The sequence below is a fragment of the Mastacembelus armatus genome, chromosome 15, assembly GCF_900324485.2.
Source record: "Mastacembelus armatus chromosome 15, fMasArm1.2, whole genome shotgun sequence".
Classification (NCBI taxonomy): Eukaryota; Metazoa; Chordata; class Actinopteri; order Synbranchiformes; family Mastacembelidae; genus Mastacembelus; species Mastacembelus armatus.
The window spans coordinates 20,539,659-20,558,315 of record NC_046647.1 but is presented as its reverse complement, the minus strand read 5'-3'; the positions used below and the strand labels follow the sequence as shown (position 1 = coordinate 20,558,315).

At 41.4% G+C, this 18,657-nt stretch overlaps 1 protein-coding gene across 3 annotated transcripts; it reads right to left on the bottom strand.

Annotated features, from left to right (window-relative positions):
- Window positions 1-14: 14 nt before the first annotated feature.
- wipf1b (WAS/WASL interacting protein family, member 1b) lies at window positions 15-16,882 on the bottom strand. Of its 3 annotated transcripts, XM_026309125.1 has the most exons (10): window positions 16,743-16,880; window positions 10,690-10,797; window positions 4,878-4,975; window positions 4,483-4,612; window positions 4,049-4,237; window positions 3,273-3,957; window positions 3,051-3,151; window positions 2,676-2,900; window positions 2,188-2,301; window positions 15-1,648 (listed from the first exon to the last, which is right to left on the bottom strand). In XM_026309125.1, exons 3-10 carry the CDS (start codon window positions 4,935-4,937, stop codon window positions 1,596-1,598), a joined length of 1,557 nt encoding a protein of 518 aa, XP_026164910.1. In that variant the 5' UTR covers window positions 4,938-4,975; window positions 10,690-10,797; window positions 16,743-16,880; the 3' UTR covers window positions 15-1,595. The 3 variants fall into 3 exon arrangements, with proteins under 3 accessions (XP_026164910.1, XP_026164911.1, XP_026164909.1); XM_026309126.1 differs by lacking the exon at window positions 10,690-10,797 and having other exon boundaries at window positions 16,743-16,882; XM_026309124.1 differs by lacking the exon at window positions 16,743-16,880 and having other exon boundaries at window positions 10,690-10,920.
- Between the last annotated feature and the right edge of the window lie 1,775 nt (window positions 16,883-18,657).

Genomic DNA, 18,657 nt, shown 5'->3' with positions numbered 1-18,657 from the left:
ACGAGACACTTTAGTATCAATTTATTGCCCATTTTTATTGCACAAATATGTAAACAATGCTTGCTGAGAGAACAAGTGACTTCATCTGGATCCTTCTTTCTGCAGGAACATCACAATACTTCCCATGTTCAGTTCAATAAAAGCAAGTTCCACCCTTACTGGAGCACATAAGGCATGTTAAAGCATTTTATTTATTGATGTAAATAATTTTACTTCTTTATGATTGTCTTTGAGACACTGTTTCTGTGACCAAGGTGTGATAACACGATACATCACATATACAAAAGCATTCAACACTGTGCTGTGTGAAGCAAAAAAAAAAACAAAAACATAATACTGCACAGTTCTGAAACATAACTTAAAATAATACAGTCTTTCAAAACCCCTTGATCAAATCATGCAGCTTTTGAAGAAACAGCCAAATGCTGTCATAAACCCATACAGTCCTTTAAAACATTAAATGCATGCTCTGGTCACACATAAGAATCAAATGAAAAGTACCGTTTAGTGGTCCAACAGAAACATAACATGAAGGCACTTGTGGCTTCTGCAAATTAAACACCCACATTAACTCTGATCTTTTTTGCAGCAGTGGCAGGAGGCTGCAGCCATTTTTATTTTGGTTCAACGTTTCAGTATGAATCTGATGATGTAATTAAGACACTTTGCTATGCTAAATGTTCTGGATGATGTGGCACTTGAACTGCTGTATTGCTTCTGTTTTTACATTTACATCATCTGAGGTGATTTGATCCAACTCAACAAACATGCCCATGGAATATGAATAAAGGTATGAAAGGCTGATCCCCTTTAAAACAGCCTGAAAGCACAATCCTAAACGGAAAAGGTACAAATGAAACAGACCGAGAAACAGCTTATCAACGCACTAACCGCCCTGAATTGTTACTGCATGATAACCCTGGGACTCCCCTGTTGACAATACTACAATACAACTGCCACGAAATGTTGATTTAGCTTTCAGTCGTGCTGTCTGTACTGCGTAAATGGGCTGGGAAAGGCCACATGTGCTACCTGCCAAATGCTCCTTTGTCAAGTCAGAGTTTGTAAGTGTAGCTGGTTAAAAAAATATAAGATTTAGCAAGCAAAGAATGGAATCAACCACTCAACATAAACAATATACAAGTAAGATTCATAAAAAACACTGTTCCTACGTGATTTATGATGCACATGAACCATATCGATAAACGTCGCCTAAATTGCATCTTCCTGCCACGGCATGGTTGTATACCTGAAATGTTTTCTTCTTCTAGCGCTTAGAAAGGTACAGTTTTTTTTTTTCTTTTTTCTGAATGCAGCGTACCAAAGTAGAAACAGACTTTGGTCTTTGAATCTTGCCATTCTGCTGCTACAAAGGCACATGGTGTAAACTCCACTTTCTGAATCGGTCCATTTACTTGGTCAACCGTACCAAAGGTCCGTTTTACAGGTTGCAGTCCATACAAATGCTGCAGTTCAAAGCACAGTGAGAACAACAGAGAGGAGAGGAGAGAGAGAGAGAGAGAGAGAGAGAGAGAGAGAGCGGTAAGGAAACAGAGAGGCCAGCTCCAGGTGTTATGGTGGCTGCTACCTCCTCTTCACCTGGGTATAGGAGGAAGAGGAGGAGCTCCTCTCTCCTTTTTGCCAGAACCTGGAAAGAAGCAAATGAAAATGAATTTCCCTTGGGAGACTAATGAAGTTCATATTATCTCTTCTCATTGTATCTCATTTCAAATACACAGTGTTAGTGTTATTTACTTTTCCAGTATAGATCGGGTTATCTGATTTACCGTTTTTATCCACCAGGTAGCACTGTTGTCACACATTAATTTTACTAGATTTGTTTTTCTGTCTTAACATATTTCAAAAAACAAAAGAAAATTCTAATAGGTTAGTTATTTACAATAACTAACTTTGGCAGAGAGGCGAAATGTCGACTTTTGCAAATTTCTCAAAAAGGTAGCATGTCTGTATTTCACACTAACTCTCAGTGATTCTGCATTTCTCCTTAGGTATCAAAGGGGAAATCAAAGATACATTAGGCTTTTATGAAAAATTCAGACAAAATACTGGTGGAACTGTATGAAAGCAGGTAATTTCACAGTTCGTGAAAAAACACAACATTTTTTACCCAATGCTGACAAACATTTAAACTAAAAATTTTGTTGCATGTGCTTGTCTGGGTCAGACCTTTGCCATCAGTCTTGGCAATCTTGCTTGGGTAGGTCTTCTGGAAGGGGACGTAGGGCTCAGGTGGAGGAAAGTCTGAAACTGGATGGAAACTGAACCGACACTCCAACTCATCTGTCAACAGAGAGGAATGGAGGTCAGTGGTTAGTTAGTGTGATGGAGAAAGAAATTCCATGATACAAGGACAAGCACATCTTGAGTACAGACAATGAGCAAGCTACAGACGACAGTCATGTAGTCTTCCTCATACACGGATTTAAATATTAGACTCCTGTTCAGCTAAGAAAAAGTTGTTTTCATTTTTTCTGAGTTTGCTGCTTATGTACTTTTCTCCAACTTGTTAAATTTTCCATCTTACTCTTTACTGGTGAAATACAATATTTCCATGTTGTTGTTTTTTTGTCCCTCCAAGCTGCACTGGTTTCTGTTCAAACTCAGAACAGCAGTATTCAAATAAACCAAACTAACACCTTTTCAGATCAACTCACCCTGAAACTGGTTGTGGTGAGAGTTTTGGAAGCCGTTGCCCATTGGTGGTGGAGGAGGAGGAGCCCCTCCAGTCCCTGGCCTCTCTGGAGGCAGGGGAGGTCTGCCACCCAGACCACCACGAGGGGTTTCTGGGCCTGACCGGCCAATAGGAGGAGAAGCTGGTGATGACCTCATGCTGCCCCCACCCACATTACGACCTGAGGGAGGAGGGGGCGGAAGAGGCCCTTTGAAGAGAGAGAAATAAAATGAATTAGCTGTTGAAGTGTGACTCCTGGGATGAGTGGTAGGAGGCAAAGAATTCATTTTAACCTTCATCATCTTTTCTATATGATTTCTATGCGGCAGTAATCAATCAATTGATCAAGTCAGTTCACCTGTGCGTGTTGATGACTGGTGCCTTCCAAAACCAGGTGGTCTCTCATTTGGCGGAGGAGGGAGGGGTCCTGTCCGGCCATGTGGTGGAGATGCAACTTGGCTGCCAGAGAGAAACTACATTTAAATCCATGTATAAAAAATAAAAACAATAAATCTTAAACAGACATTAACACTTGGCAAATGCATATTTCAGGCTATAAAAGACAAGAATCTCCCTGTACCTGTTGAGTGAGCTGTTCCTTTGGGGCAGACGAGGTGTGTTTTGGTCATCCCCTCCTGCTGGACTTGGCGGGAGAGGAGGAGGGCCCGGTCGCCCTGGAGGGAGAGGAGGGGCACCCCCACCAACCGAGGAACGAGAGGATGAGGAGGAAGACACAGACGGAGAAGGTTTTGAGTTGAAAGATGGGGGTGGGGGAGGGGGCAAGTCACGGGGCATAGATGGTCGATGACCTCCCATAGGTGCTGGTGGTGGTGGGGGTCTGTCATCCGGAAGTGGGGGTCTCCCTCCAGGAGCTGGCGGTAATGGAGGTCGGCTGCTGTTTGAAGGTGGAGGTGCGGAGAAACTTGGTCTTGCCCCACCTGAAGGCGGTGTGGGAGGGAGTGGTCCATGCCTCCCTGGTGGAACACTGGGAGGTGGAGGTGCAGAAGCTGGGCTTGGTCTGGGACCTGAAGGGAGTGCCGGTGGAGGTGGGCCCCCTCGTGATGGGAAGGACTGGGCTGGTCGAGGTGTGTTGGGCACAGGAGGAGGGGGGCCTGAAGAGTCCTGTCTAGATGAGAGATTTGGGCGCCCCCTGGGGAGATCAGGGACACTGCTACGGGAACCTGGAGGTTTATTGGAGCCGCCACCCCCACTAAAGGGGCTAGGGCCTCCGAGGGGGAGCGCAGGTCCTCGGCTGGGTCCTGTGTCTGGAGGAGTGTAAAAGGCAAAATGAACCATGTTAGAGGAGTTTACTAGATGCTGGACTTCCTGTGTTCAGAGTCACTACTTATTTTTTACCATTGGTGTCTCTGTTCGCTGCAGACCTCAGCTTAGGCATTCCTCCAGCAAACAGGCCTCCTAAACCAGCAGGAGCCCCGCCACCAAAACCTCCTCCGCCGCCGCCGCCACCTCCACCTCCACCACCACCTCCTCCTCCTCCACCACCACCACCTCCTCCTCCTCCACCACCTCCTCCTCCTTTGGGCTCTGAGAAGATAAACACAATATATTAAACCAAATTGCTAAATTACAGAATACATTTTCTGTGTTCAGGATTCAGGTCAGTTGAGTCTCTGCGTTAGAGAACTCCTGTATGTTACAGTCACTTATTGTTGCTTCATTTCTGCACTGTTACTTTAAACTTAAGTGACTAAGTTAGTGACACTAAGCTGACTGCAAACTAACGTTCATGTCTTGGGTGGATGTAATGTGGTAAAGAGATCAAGACTTACTGTCCAATACCGGGCCACTGCGGTCATTGGTAACAGTCTTCTTTAGTCTGGCGCCTTTGCTAATGTCGGACAACAGAGCATTTCTCCCCTGCTGCTCAGAACGGTTTAAATTTGGCTTCTCTGTGTTGGCCTGAAACACAAATACACATACAGGGATTTAGAATAAAGCTGCAGAAACGCTCAGAAACAGGGAAAACATGACTAATTATTACATTACTATGACATTACTGATTTTTGGGTGGTATATATATTTAAACCACAACAGGGTGATTATAGTGTAGTGAAGGTAGAGCTTAACAGGAGAAAATATGTTATGATGTCCTTTATCCACAAGGTGTCCCAACCACAGTGGAGAGGACCAAGCAGCAGATCTGAGTGGATGACCAGTGACTTACAAGAGCAAGGGTGGGAGGAGGGGGAGGTCCAGGGGGTGGCGGGGGAGGCGGGGCTGGCATCTTCCTCTGTTCACTTTATCTCTACTGGATGCCGTACCCTGGAGGACAGATCCCACACACTTAACATGGAACAACAGACTAGAGACTCTCTTGCTTTTCTAGAAGCAAAATCCAGTAAACTAAAAATGAATTCAGTTTAAACTACACTTCATTCAAAATGTGATGGCTGAAGAAAATGCTAAAGGTGTAGTTCTTGTAATGGCAGCTAGATGCTGCTGCATTTGGTTGTATGAACATAGCTTCAGAAACATAAAGGAGATAGTCCTGCTCTATCCCAGTGTTGAGATTGTGGCTTGATGGACTGTATGAATGGTTGTTGATAAAAGAAACAAACCATTCTTTGATCAATTTGATCTCTTTTGTGGAAAGAAATTTCAATGTTAGGAAAATATACAACTTGTTGTAAATATTCCAGTGAATTCCTGGTGTGTCTGACAGTCCAAATACAGCAGACATCCTTAAAACATGTCTGGAAAAAAGGTAATAACTCCAATCAGCTGACAGTGAGCTTACAGGCAATGACAGACTTGTAATAAACATTTCATCCAACAAGAACCCGAGTGTTTCCTAACATATGATTTCAAAAAATGGTGTATAAATAGAGTTTATTTACACGACCTGATACCATTTTGTACATGGGTGGGATATGCAGGGCAGGAAAGAAGCTAAGTTTCTGTTCTGTGCTAATTCCACTGGGAAGTTGAAGCTTATCTTAACGTCAAAAATATTAACATTGTCATAAGTTTAGTTGTGCCACTAACATTAAACTACCGGTAATAATAATAAACGACCAGCAACGAAAAGAAAGGTTTTTGTTGGCATTGCCTTCAGGTGCTGAAGCTCAAAATTCACTTTCAAAATGAAGTTTGGCTTTATCAGCACATTTTACGACAGAAGCCAGGAAGACAAACAAGAGGAACTGATCACAGCTGTGTGGTCTCATGTGTAACAAGTTTATTTCACAGAATTGAATTTAATGAATGTACACTTCATAGAATGTAGAACCACATCCCCATCTGCTGTGTATGGACAGACGTGATACACAAATCTCTGAAGAAGAAGAGATGAGAAGGAACAAGTTTGAAACAACCAAATATTACAGAATCTCACACAATCAAATTGGCACGAAACTCAGTCTGTTTACTTTAATATTCACACACTTCAGCCTCTAATTTTAAGTCACACAGTCAGACCATCCTCTAAGGGCCTCTTATTTCCTGTAAGCTGCTGACAAACAGGAAGTCAACACACGGCTCCAGCACCGCAGCCATCCGGTTGTCAGGATGATACCTCTACATCTCAGCTACGCATCATTTTGATATTCTCCTCTCTCACTTTCTCTGGATTACCCCCTTTCTGTTTCTGCCTTCATCCTCATCCTCATCCTTTTTTTCCACTCTCTATGTTTGCACCTCCTGTCAGCCTTCATTTCAGTTTCATTACAGATGTATTAATCATCTAATCTCACTTATTACAGCATGGTTTGTCAGCAAGGTTCCACAATGACTGATGCTGAGATTTTGTTAAAGTCAAAATATTGACTGGACACGAGAGTAAAGGGGAAAACCATACATACACTTTTGTTTTACTAACAGAAGGAACCTTAAAGGCCCACGTGGCTCTGTTCTCGCATGGCAGGAGCCTGCATGTCTAAAGGGAATAGTGTGAATATTTAAATGTATATTAGAGATTTGTGCCTAAACCCAAACTTTATCTGAGTGGTGGAACAGTTCGGGTGAATCCAGACCCAATGTGACACTGATTCCCTGAAAACCATAACATGCATAGCGAACATTTAGAAAAGTTTATTTTGGCAAAGAAGCAATTTTAAAGAATATTTCCAAGGGTCAGTCCAAGTAAAATGACTTCATTAAAATATATTTCAGTATAAGCTGAACCTAGTCAGCATGCTGCAGGTTAGAGCATTTTTTCTTCAACATGTTGATAAAAACTGAGAATCTGTACAGGTGATTATGGACTCAGGTGACTCCACCTACATTACCTTTATAATGTTGACATCTGGGTTTCAGACTGAAATATCTTGACAACTGGGTGGATTTCCATAAAATTCATGTCTTTTAATAACTTTGGTGATCCCTTAACTATTAATCTTGATGCCTCTGGCATCAAATCTCCCATGTGTCCACCAGACTCAGCTATACTTTGTGTTTAGTGCTACTGTGAGCAAACATTAGCATAATAACACATTAAGATTGTGAACATGGTAAATGTTGTACCTGTTGCATCAGCATGTTTTAAATCATTTTAATCGATTATGTTCCAATGTTTAGTTTAAAGCACCACTGAGCTGCTGCAACAGCTCTTTGTTGAAGGCAGACATTATTTGAGCTGAAATTCTGCACATCCTATACAGTATAAATGGGAAGATTTGAAATGAAATGCGATGTATGTAGAAGAACAGTGGGACCATCGTGCTATAAATCTATATTCTATATATAAATCTATAATCTATACTATAAATCTCCTGTAAAAAACAGACTGATAACCTGAGTGGATTTTACAAGCGGCCTCTGTGATGCTGTTGAGTAAAGTGACTGTAGCTCCACTGTATCAGCCGTGACCTGCACAGATATATATGCAATATTTATTGGCACTAACAACACACTGACCTAACCTCATACATGATAATTCATGGGATAATTCATTTATCTTTGATAAGCAGTTTACATTTATCTTCTGATTCCTAATATAGACCGTGAGGAGAAAAGCCCTTAATAAAAATACTGAAAAAAAAAAAAAAACAGCTTATCCCACGGCTGAGAGCCAAGCACAAACAGGACAACATGAACAGTACACGTTCCTCTGTATCAAGAGCTTAAACCTGCAATACCAAAGTGGATTGGTGTTTTCTTTGTTGATTGCACTTTATATCATTGATATATAACTGATAAATGAAAACAATGAATGGTATTTGAATGTTGGTTAGGGTAAAGTTCTGACTTGGACAAACTTCAGTTTAACACTCACAGTAAAAGACCTGCAGGCAAAGTGGCTGCAGAAGCCGAGCTGGAAAATGTGACACTTTAAAATGCATATATGCATGACTGAATCGATTTCAGTTTTAAGCCGGATATAGGGACTAACACGTCTACTCATTTCCTGCAGCAGTGATGAAATGATGCCAAGACAACTGCAAATGCGAGGCCAGCAGATGAAATCACGCAGGACAACAGAGGCATCGAGACTGAGTTTCTTATATGTGGTGAGGGAGCAGGACGAGGATGGAAATTTGGACAATGTACTTCAAAATAAACCAAAATGTAATAACTGGAAACAAGAAAACTGAGTCTGTTTATGAGGCAGTGTAAGATTTGTAGATCACACTGAAGCAGCTCTGAGTCAATGCAGAATGACATCAATTTCCGCCATAGGAAACAGGCCTGCATGTTGAAATTTAAAATGCAACACGCAACTTCTCTCTCTCCCCTTCTGAGTATCTCACACTCACACAAACAGCGTAATATTAGCTAAGCATCCACAATGGCTCCTTTGACAGGCAGACAGAGACGTTTAGACGGAGAGAGAGAGGGAGAGATATGAGGGATTCCAGGGTGTGGATCCTTTGAAGACACACACACCCACCCACACCCCCACACACACCCCCCCCCCCCCACACACACACACACACACACACACACACACACACACACACACACACACTGGATATAGCTCACATATGTTTCAGTTTACAAATGGCCATAAAAAGGCTTCTTCATCCTGCCACTGAACCTCCTGTGTGCCACAACCTCATTAAAGCTAGTATATGCACACACACACTTTGAGTTTATAATTACAACACACCAGATCTCTTAAGACACCGCAACTTGGTGCATCACTGAAACAGCATACTGTATATTCTGACACTTGGCTATTTAAATATATATATGATTTCATTTATCTCAGTTCACTTTTCCCTTAACGTCTCCAGCACTGGCTGGTGCGTACAGAAACTAATGCTTGGACACTGACAAAGCAGCAACGAAGGCTCTTCATCTGCCAAAAAATATATTTGCTATGTCAAAGGCGAACAGTTTGTGGGCAGTTTTTCTGTGCATGTGACATGTTGTTTTTGGCAACAAGTACCTGACATAACTTTCTCATTGGGCTGGAGATAACAATTTTTGATTTTATTTACACTGACTAGTGGCCAAAAAAAAATAAAAAATTTTTTACTTTTAGTAGAGCAATGCTCAGGTCTCAACAAGGTGAAAGATCAAATCAATATGGTCAAAGATATTCCAGTTATGTAAAAATATTACGTTATTTATCATTAATGAAAAAAGATTGTGGCCCAATGCGGAATCATGACAGTGATGGTGGATGGGAGCAGGTATATCATTAAGTTGAAAGCTCCCATCAGCTTTCAGTCAACTCCACCCAAGCTCTCAAACGGCTAAAGAGTAAACGTTAAGACTCCAGAAACAATAAGGTCACAATCAGTTCACAACAAGGGTTCACACCCAAATCAGTAACAGTAACAGATAAAGAAAGAAAGAATGCACGTTCATTATGGCTTTTCAGTGCACAATATCACAGGTTCTTTGCTGAGAAACAATAAGATGATCAAACATACCCAGCACTCAAAATCCAGCCCTTAGCACTCACATATTATATATTTAGAGCCCTGTCTCTACTGGAACACATCAAGGAAAATCTATAGTTGTGCTGGTTATAAAAGGTCTGAGATTTTCAACGTGAGCTCACCAAAAAGGTAATTTCAGACATTTAAATGCAGCCCAAGACAGTAATAAATGTGCCAGCTGTGCAGGAACAGTGCTGAGTAGCTAAGCTAACATCCTGTGGTGTGTTCAAATGCACTTGCTGACACACACACACACAGACACACACACACAGAGCAGCTGCATCTGGCAACACATGTGGTTCTATTGCTGTTGTTTTAGACTTAGACTCAGCAGGGTAATTTTAACTCTTCAGTGTTCTACAAATAAAGACTTACATGCTGAACACAGCTCATGAAGAAAATGTTCACAGATGAATATCTTTCCTAGAACGTCCTTATGTACTTGTCTTAATTATTTGAGGGATTTCCTCTATATGTTCTGTGTAACCAGATGTGACTTAGTGCAGTTTTCTGCACATTAGAAGATGTTCCTACACATGTTAATTAAAGTAATCTAGCGTCCAACCCTGGCAGATCAAATCAGTGAGTAACACACCAACCACCTACCATTTCTCAGTGGTTTTCCTCAATGGTACAAACCACCTCATATAGAAAACACGCCATCTCCTTCACGAAACACGAACCAGCAGACCATTAAATACATCTAATGACACACACACACACACACACACACGCATCTACTATTATCACTACCAGTCTACCACAAATATTATGGATGACAAATTAGAAATGCATTATTTTCTCCACAGTGACATTGCGCAGTTAGCTGACCTTGACCTCTGACCCTTCTGTTGGTGGATGGTTTAAAACCTTAAACATTGTGTCTGATGTCGGGCGTCCTCTCCGTATTTCAAAGTTGTGCCACGCATGGCTTAGTTAGCATTGTGAAAGTACTGACTGCATTTGGAAAACAACTTGCAGTAAAATAGTTCATAGATAAAATAGTTGCAGATTAAAGTTCTGTCAATCAATTAAATGATAAACCGCCAACCTGTTTTTGTCTTTTTAACAGATTACTTCTTAAAAGTGTTTTTTATTTCTACAGTGTGGTGAAAATGAGGCTGCCGAAGAAATAGAGAACTGACTTACTCAATCTGTGTCCATAGAAGAATCAGCAGTAAGTTCAGAAGACAGTAGAAGAAGCACTTTAGTTCATTTCTCATAAAAATGCTAAATGTGAACAGCAGCCACATGCAGCTGAAAGCAGAAAGAGAAGAAGCAGAAGATTAGCGCCTTCTAAAAACCTTTGAAAAACATTCTGCATCAAGTTGAACTTCTTGATTCCTCTTCCTCTAAACTCACATTCAGAGAAGTCACACTTCAACACACACAAACCTTATATAGAGCACTTGCCATTTCCTCTTTTTCAGTTCCCCTGCTGGGGGAGGTTTTGCTGGGTTTCCCACTGGGGCTTCAGACTGAAATGAATCTTGCAACAATACTCAACAATACACTAGCTGGAGAAATAAACAGCATTTAATGCAATCAATTTAATAACAGAAAGACCTTTAAATTTGTTTCAGTCTAATTAGTGAAAGAAACACAAAGTTTACTATAAACTGTAGTGACAATGCATGCTTTTATTTTGAATTTCTAACAATAAGGATGTTATTCACTTGTAAAGGTGTAGACACCCATCAAACCAAACAGCAACAAGCCTCATGATTGTACTCTGCACCCTCTCAATTTCAATATTTAAGTGTACAACATCAGATTCATCAGCACGTCTCATAGAACCACAAAGTGAGAACGATAAATGCACCATCTACTCAAAAAATCTGTCTGAGCTCATGTTCTCCACAACATGACTGATGAATGAGTGAACACTGGACTTCCTGAGAGGAGGAGAGAAAGAAAAGGCCATGATGTCAAAGAGATGAGACGACAGAGCAGAACAATGATTGTTTTAAAACAAATCAGCAAGACAAACAGTGACCAGTCTGACTGAAATCTGAAAAGTACAAAATGTAGCACCAAAGTTTAAAGGCGAAGAGGGCACAACAGACAAAAGCAAGAAAATTAGAGGCTAGTTTAGAGAGAAATCAAATCGAATCAATTACAGAAGACAAATGGCTTCACTGTGTGTTACCTCTGCTGAAGAATTTCACACATGTATGAATTAAAGCAAATGGTAAAATATCCCTCTGTGTTTTATTAATAGAAAAGGCCCCTTTTATTTCACTGCAAGTAAAATGATCCCAGCCCTTAGTGTCGTTGGACGAAAGGGTTAGCATAGCTCCACAGCAGTCACTTCCTGTGCTCTCGGTGTCACACTTCCTGCCAGCGGTGGTGTGGCAGAAGACCGCTGGCTGCACTTCAACACTCTCCTACTCTCTGCTCTCCAGCCAACGTGCAGCACCAGAGACACCTCGGGTTTCTCCCCTGTACTCAGCTGTTTTTGCTTTACCAGGCTCCAGTAAGAGGAAAAACACGTCACAGCTGGTATTTGTACAGCGAATCATAAAAAAGGCCAGTGTGCCCCAAAGAGGCAACTGCACTGGGCTGATGCATCAAGACAAAGAATGCTCACACTGTTAAATCAGCTCCTGCTCGTCACACAGAACAAACAGGCAACAGGAACTTAACGGCTCCAAATGCAAAGCTACAAGAGACTCTTTATCACTGCAGATACTGGAACTGATAAAATAAGTAAGAATGAAACAGGTTGAAAACCAAACATACCCACACATCCTTCTGTAAAAGAATCTTTATTCTCTGTATTTGGGACTGTTTCCTTTATTACTCATGGCGTCTCGTAAAAAACAGAACAAGTCAGAATTGGGACATTTTTCTGGCCATAGTACATTTTGGTGGATGGACAAAGTAACAGTGACAATATAATGCATTAGCCATCTTATAAATAAGTGATCAGTCTGAGATGCCAAACAATTAGTCCTTTAAGAGCCTGCACCTTTTTTTTCCTTCCTGCTGAAATGTAGTTTTCTTTTATTAAGTAATGACATCTGACTTGTTCTCCTGTTTCACTGTCTCCACATTACATTAGGTTCCATTAAGTTAGCAATGTAAGGAACATCTGTGAGGCAGCTGAAAGCTAATTAATAATTCAGCTTTAAAGGAGTAGTGCGACATTTTTTGGAAATATTCTATTATGCTTATATATCAGCTTAAAACAGCACAATGCTGCTTTATCATATATTATTCAAATATTAGCCACATCCTGGTATCAAAAGAGCAGCTGCACTTTGATGATTTGATTGACACCTCGTGCTACGGACCAAAACCCTTTTCTACTGTAATGTATTCAAACCTCTACCACTAAATGCCAGTAGCGACTGTTGGAGTGTAGCCTTCGAAAACAGGGCAACAAAAGGAAACTTGCAAAAGCACCAAGAGTCCAGAAGGTTGTTGTCCAACGTAACAAACCCTGGATCATTGGGCCAAGAGGAGATGTCAATTTGAGTTGAATCCACAGCTTTAACAATACTGGTATTTCAGAGCTGTTGTGTTTGTACTGTTGAGCGTTTATAACGTTACACACCCTCTGTACATTCCCCAGTAAGATAATCTTATCATCCAGTTTTATCCATGTCAAAGCTACAGCCTGGTATTTTTAATATTGCTGACATCAGGCATCAGCACCAGCCCTGCAGAAGCCCTGCGTCTCAACACCCTCTTTCGATGTAACGTCATCAAGTTCAAGTGCTTCTTGATCTTTTCTGAACAATTCAAATGTCCACGTCTGAAGGGCAAACACAGCCATTACATAAATTAGCCTCAAACCAGGAAAGGAGAATGAAGAGAGTCACAGTCACATGGACATTAGTGCAGCTTGCCTGCAGGCTACTTTAGATGCTTTGTGATCACACCACATATGACTCAAACACTGCAGGCCAAGCAGAGAATGAACTGACAATGAATTCTGAATTATGCAGCAGGCAAAGTTCAGCTCAAATACAGGCTGTAATTTCTCCATCTTATATTTGAGCATTCCCTCTGGCTGTATTTGAAGCCTGGTAATGGATTACAGTATTTTAATTATACTGAAATTCTTGTTGCAATAAAACATAGATTAACTCTTAATATTTACTTACTCATTTATGTCATGTAGATATAGATCATGTAGATGCACAACTTGGGATTGTAGAAGAATAAAGGGTCCTGAGCCACAGTGCAGGTCTGACAGGGTTTATAAAGACATGGTGGGTGTAAAGTGAACGAAACTGAGCAACAGACACTTCCAGTCTTCTTGTAGATCTTTTTCTCTATTTTGCCATTCCTGACTACAGAAATAATTAGTGATTAAATTAGGACTGTGACTGTTAATGACCATAACCTGTTGCATTAACAACATGTGACACACATGGTCATGAGTTTCAGCCCTGGATGGAGAGAGAGGTCACATATTTTACACAGGAAACGGAGCAGTGCACAAAGACAGAGCACAGTGTGGCATTATAGCCCCACAAACACTAAACAAATGCACATGCTACCCCCAGACAAACAACAAGAACAGTGTGGCAGTTATTTCCACTTCCTATCTGTTTATCTCTGAATGCACAGGAAATGATGAGAGGTTCTTTAGAACTTCTCTGAATTAATGTCAAGAGACGACACAAGACGGATTTGTATAAACGGAGGAGCACGCAGACACGCCAGAGATTCATCCAGCCCCTCACTGCCCAACCAGCGCTGGGTTCATTCCACTGTGCTCCTGAGGAATGCCAAGAACTCCGGGCTACAACGAGCTAAAACTAGTTCTGTGACAAAGCAAATTAATGAGAACACAACCAGAGGCAACATGAGCAATACACAAGGCTTCTCTCTGCCATGCTCTGACCAAAACCTCAATTCATCTTTAGCTTTGAAGAATCAGAAACATAAACTGATCCAAGACTAACAGAGCAGCCTGTGCACAGCACAGTGGTGCTGCTCGTCCTGGGTGACAGCCAGCACAGGAACAAGTTCGGTCCAAAATATGAAGAAACACGCACAAGCTACATGGCTCCTGATGACTACTTCTAACACAAGCAGCTTAATGAGCTCAATTCAAAGTACGTCATGAAAGTAGTCATAGAGCAGAGGTGTCAAACTCCAGTCCTCCAGCCCCACTGTCCTCCTGGTTTTCCCACTATCCCTTTCCCTGCAGCTTCCAGGTAATCAATAGTGCAGAGATAATTGGAAAACATGCAGAACAGGGGCCTCGAGGACTGAGGTTTCACACCCCTGCCATAGAGGTCGCAGGAACGTCAACACGGCGTCGTTATGTCCACAACAGGTTTCTAAAGGGATGTTTTGGGGTCAGAGATAATATTTAAGGAGATGCCACATTTGTTAGTTTGGACTCTGAAAACCCAAATTTAGAAAACCGATGCAGGAAAGTGGCAATTAACCATTCCTGTATATGAACCTGACACACCTGTCAATCACAGCAAACACACATAAAACTTTAGCTTTAAGACCATATTAGTCCACATTGTTTTTAAAACCTTCAGGAGGTTTAAATTACTGGTTAAGACTTTTTAACCAAAGAGCCCGACACAGAAAACAAACAGAAATGTCAGCCTTTAACAAAACCAGCCAACATCAGACATTTGGGAGAAGCCTGAGATGGATCGTGTGAATTTAGTAGATTAATAAACCTAAAGTGACACTGAGTTATAATCACTCCATGAGAACAAGGAGACCCCAGTACACATCACAACATACAGGTCTATACTTGCCATTGCAGCATTCATTTCCAATGCAATAAACAGCAGTCTTAGTACTGTGCTTCTCTGGGGGAAGCTGTTGGCCAGCCCCTCTCATAACAAGTGGTGCTGGAAGTGGAAATACACAATAATAATTACAAAGGAAATCAGTCATCACAATTCAGCAACTTTCCTTGTCATCATAATGTGATAAGGTGACCACACAGGCCAATGCAAACTGCAATCAAAAGACATTTTTGTTACAGTGTGATATAATACGATAATTAGATTTACCTAGATGAGCCTGTTATATGATTGCATCGCACAAATCAGGAACTATGAAATCACCCACTCAGCAAAAGGAGAAGTAGCGAGGAGCGGACATGTACGTAGCACCATGAAAAGTCGCTGCAGCTAAAAAGAAATACAGCTAGAGCTGATTAAATCATGTCTGTTCATTTTAAAGAGGTGAAACTAATTTTATAGCCCAGTGAGAGTTAAGAAAAGCTACGGGATCTCCCAGGAGGGTTCTGGGTAGGTTCTGAGCTGAAAGAACAAAGGTTCATCTTGTTGTTCCCCATCAGATTAGTGTCACGGCCATGTTTACACTTACATCCTCCATTCAAAGCAAGCACTTTACTGTAAACTAAATGTTTACAGAAGCTAGCTCAGCCTTACATGGAGTGTGAGAGTGTGTGTGTGTGTGAGTGTGTGTGTGTGTGTGAGTGTGAGTGTGAGTGTGAGTGTGTGAGTGAGTGAGTGAGTGAGTGAGTGAGTGAGTGAGTGAGTGTGAGTGTGAGTGTGTGTGTGAGTGTGAGTGTGTGTGAGTGTGCCAAATGGCTTTTCTGTCCAGCACGTTGCCAACAGACACATACAAATTCCTTTTGCTTCGCTGTCTGACTTCTTGCCAGGCAGTGATGTGGATGATATGTCCAGCTGAAGGCAAGACAGCGTTTCTTTTGCATGTATGTGTATCCACCAGGGGCCCGTATTCCCTACAAAGCCTTTTGGAAATAAGATCCAAATATGTGACAACACTGCAGCCCAATTCCTTCTGCAGCTCTCTTGGCATTTCCACAACTCAAAACACATGCCTTATGTTCAGCTCCACTGTGTGAGGAGCTACATCCTCCCAGCAGACCAGTCTGAGGAGACACAGCTACTTTAAAAAGAAAAACACTTCAGACAAGACTCACATTCACCATCATTTGTGGCAGAAAGAAAGGACAAGCCATGGCCTGGTGCCAAAGACCCCGCCAGAGCCTGGACCAGTTCTGCAGCCTGTAAACGACTTCACGCTTCTTTATACGGTGAAGTAAACAGGTCACCATCAGAGCTGGAATCATTCCCAGCTGCTTTCTGGATACTGACAACTGGCTTTTGCTCGCAAACCGAACTCAGGTCTCAGGACTTCCGCTTCACTTCACTTCTTGTCCACACACACACACACACACAGTCACAGACCAGAGTCAGGACGATGTTTGCTTAACCTACCTCTGTAGGTGTGAAATGCTGCACACGGCTAACAATCTTCCACCGGCCGTCAGCTCGCTGTGGTTTGTGTGCAGCCAGTCCTGAAGCGTGCAGAGGACTGGTTGGCAGACAGGCAGCCCAGCTAAACTGGCCCCACCCAGAGCCGTATATCCACTGGGTTGAGCAAAGTCTCATCATGTGAGAAACATCTTCGGGAGGAGGAGCAGCTTTTAATCCGGCGCCTTAGGGGACCTAAGTTAACTAAACGTGGTGATTAATAACACCAAACTCACTGAAAACATTTCCCCACACTAGATAAACACGAGTTAAAAGTACTCCGCCAACTTTTACTAGTTTTTTTTTTTACATGCTGAAAGTTTATTTGTTGCTGTTAGGGACGTGTTGAATTTGATTTATCACAATAAAAAGTGAAGCAGCTTCTAAGCTAACATAAATGCTTTGTATGTCTTTATAAAAAGTAGAATCAGTGACTTGCTGTAAATCTATCGATCAGCTGTGTGACTGTGTGGGTGCTCATGGGAATTAAAGTGTATTAAACAGGTTCATGACACTAGCAGGGACGTGGTTTGTGCCTCTGTCAAAAGGAATTCTTTTGTTCCCCCACATCTTTTCTATTTTTCCACATCTAAATATTCCACACTAGAAAAACTACACCTGTATCAGTGTCATCCAACGATGGAGCTTCTCCCACTAAACACCCTGGACTGGATCTCAGTCACAACGTGAAGGAAACAGCTGCAGAATCATGTGATACTGTCTGAACATCTGTAATCAGGGTGAAAATAATGAAATTTTTAACTAATTTTTTTGTTAGAAGTCTGAATCTAAAATGAAATTAAAATCAAGTTAAATCTCACATTAATAATCCGTGAGACAGACTTGGGCAGTTGCATTGAGGAGAAAGGAGCCGGAGTCATGTGACTGCACAGCTGCTAAATTTTGACATGGATAGAAAAACATATTCTCATCTTTATGCATGTCACAGGTAGCCTGTATTGTGTGCTGGTTTGTCTGTCACATTACATTTTGAACAGTGGCGCTCTGTTAGTGACCTGAGTTGTCGTCTTGTTCCTCTTCCCCCTTCTGGTGGCCATTTTGGTTGACTACACTCTGTGTACATATGGCTCTGGCTTTGGCTCATGCAGCTGTGCCGGCTGAGTCTCTTATCCGGGCTTTTAGCAGTGATGCAATGTTTCCAGATGTGGAACAACAGGAAAAAAGCCTCTATTAGTCTAGCACAACAATTATTTTCCCCCAACAAATGAATGTCTGTGAAATGTAGAGGCTGAAAGACGTGTAATGTGGCATGTATGTCTTATACTGAATATGTTAATCTCGTCTGTTGTGCAATATTCTGAAATGATCTAGTTAAATATTTTAGAGTATTATTACGTTTAACTGGAATTCACAGTAGAACTTCAAATAGTATGATTTAATGGGATTTTATGACAGTGTCGTAGTGTAAATAAACCAGAATTATTGACAGAAAGTTTGCACAAATTTAACAGAAATTGGTGCCACACATGTCAAGATGGCAAACGATGCAATTGCATAATCACATTTTCTTGTATTTGCATTCCTTCAGTACAGGTTACGCAGTAGTGTGATTCTTTAGTAGTTTGACTTTTTAATGACATTACCTTACATTTATTTTTGACACTTCAGCCAAAGTGAATTATAGTTCTGGGTTTAACTTCGGCAAAAACAAAGAGCCAGACATCTGCATTTTTTCAATAACTTCTCTATTATTTGTATCGTGTTGTTCTACATTAAGGATTCTGTGCCCATCTGAGTAAATGCCACAAGACATTTTACATAGACGCTATCATTTAAACTCTCTCTATAGCTGGAGCCTATAACTTACATCTATGAGGCAGGGAAATCCAGGTCTTATTCAGTTTTGAATTGTTTTTGG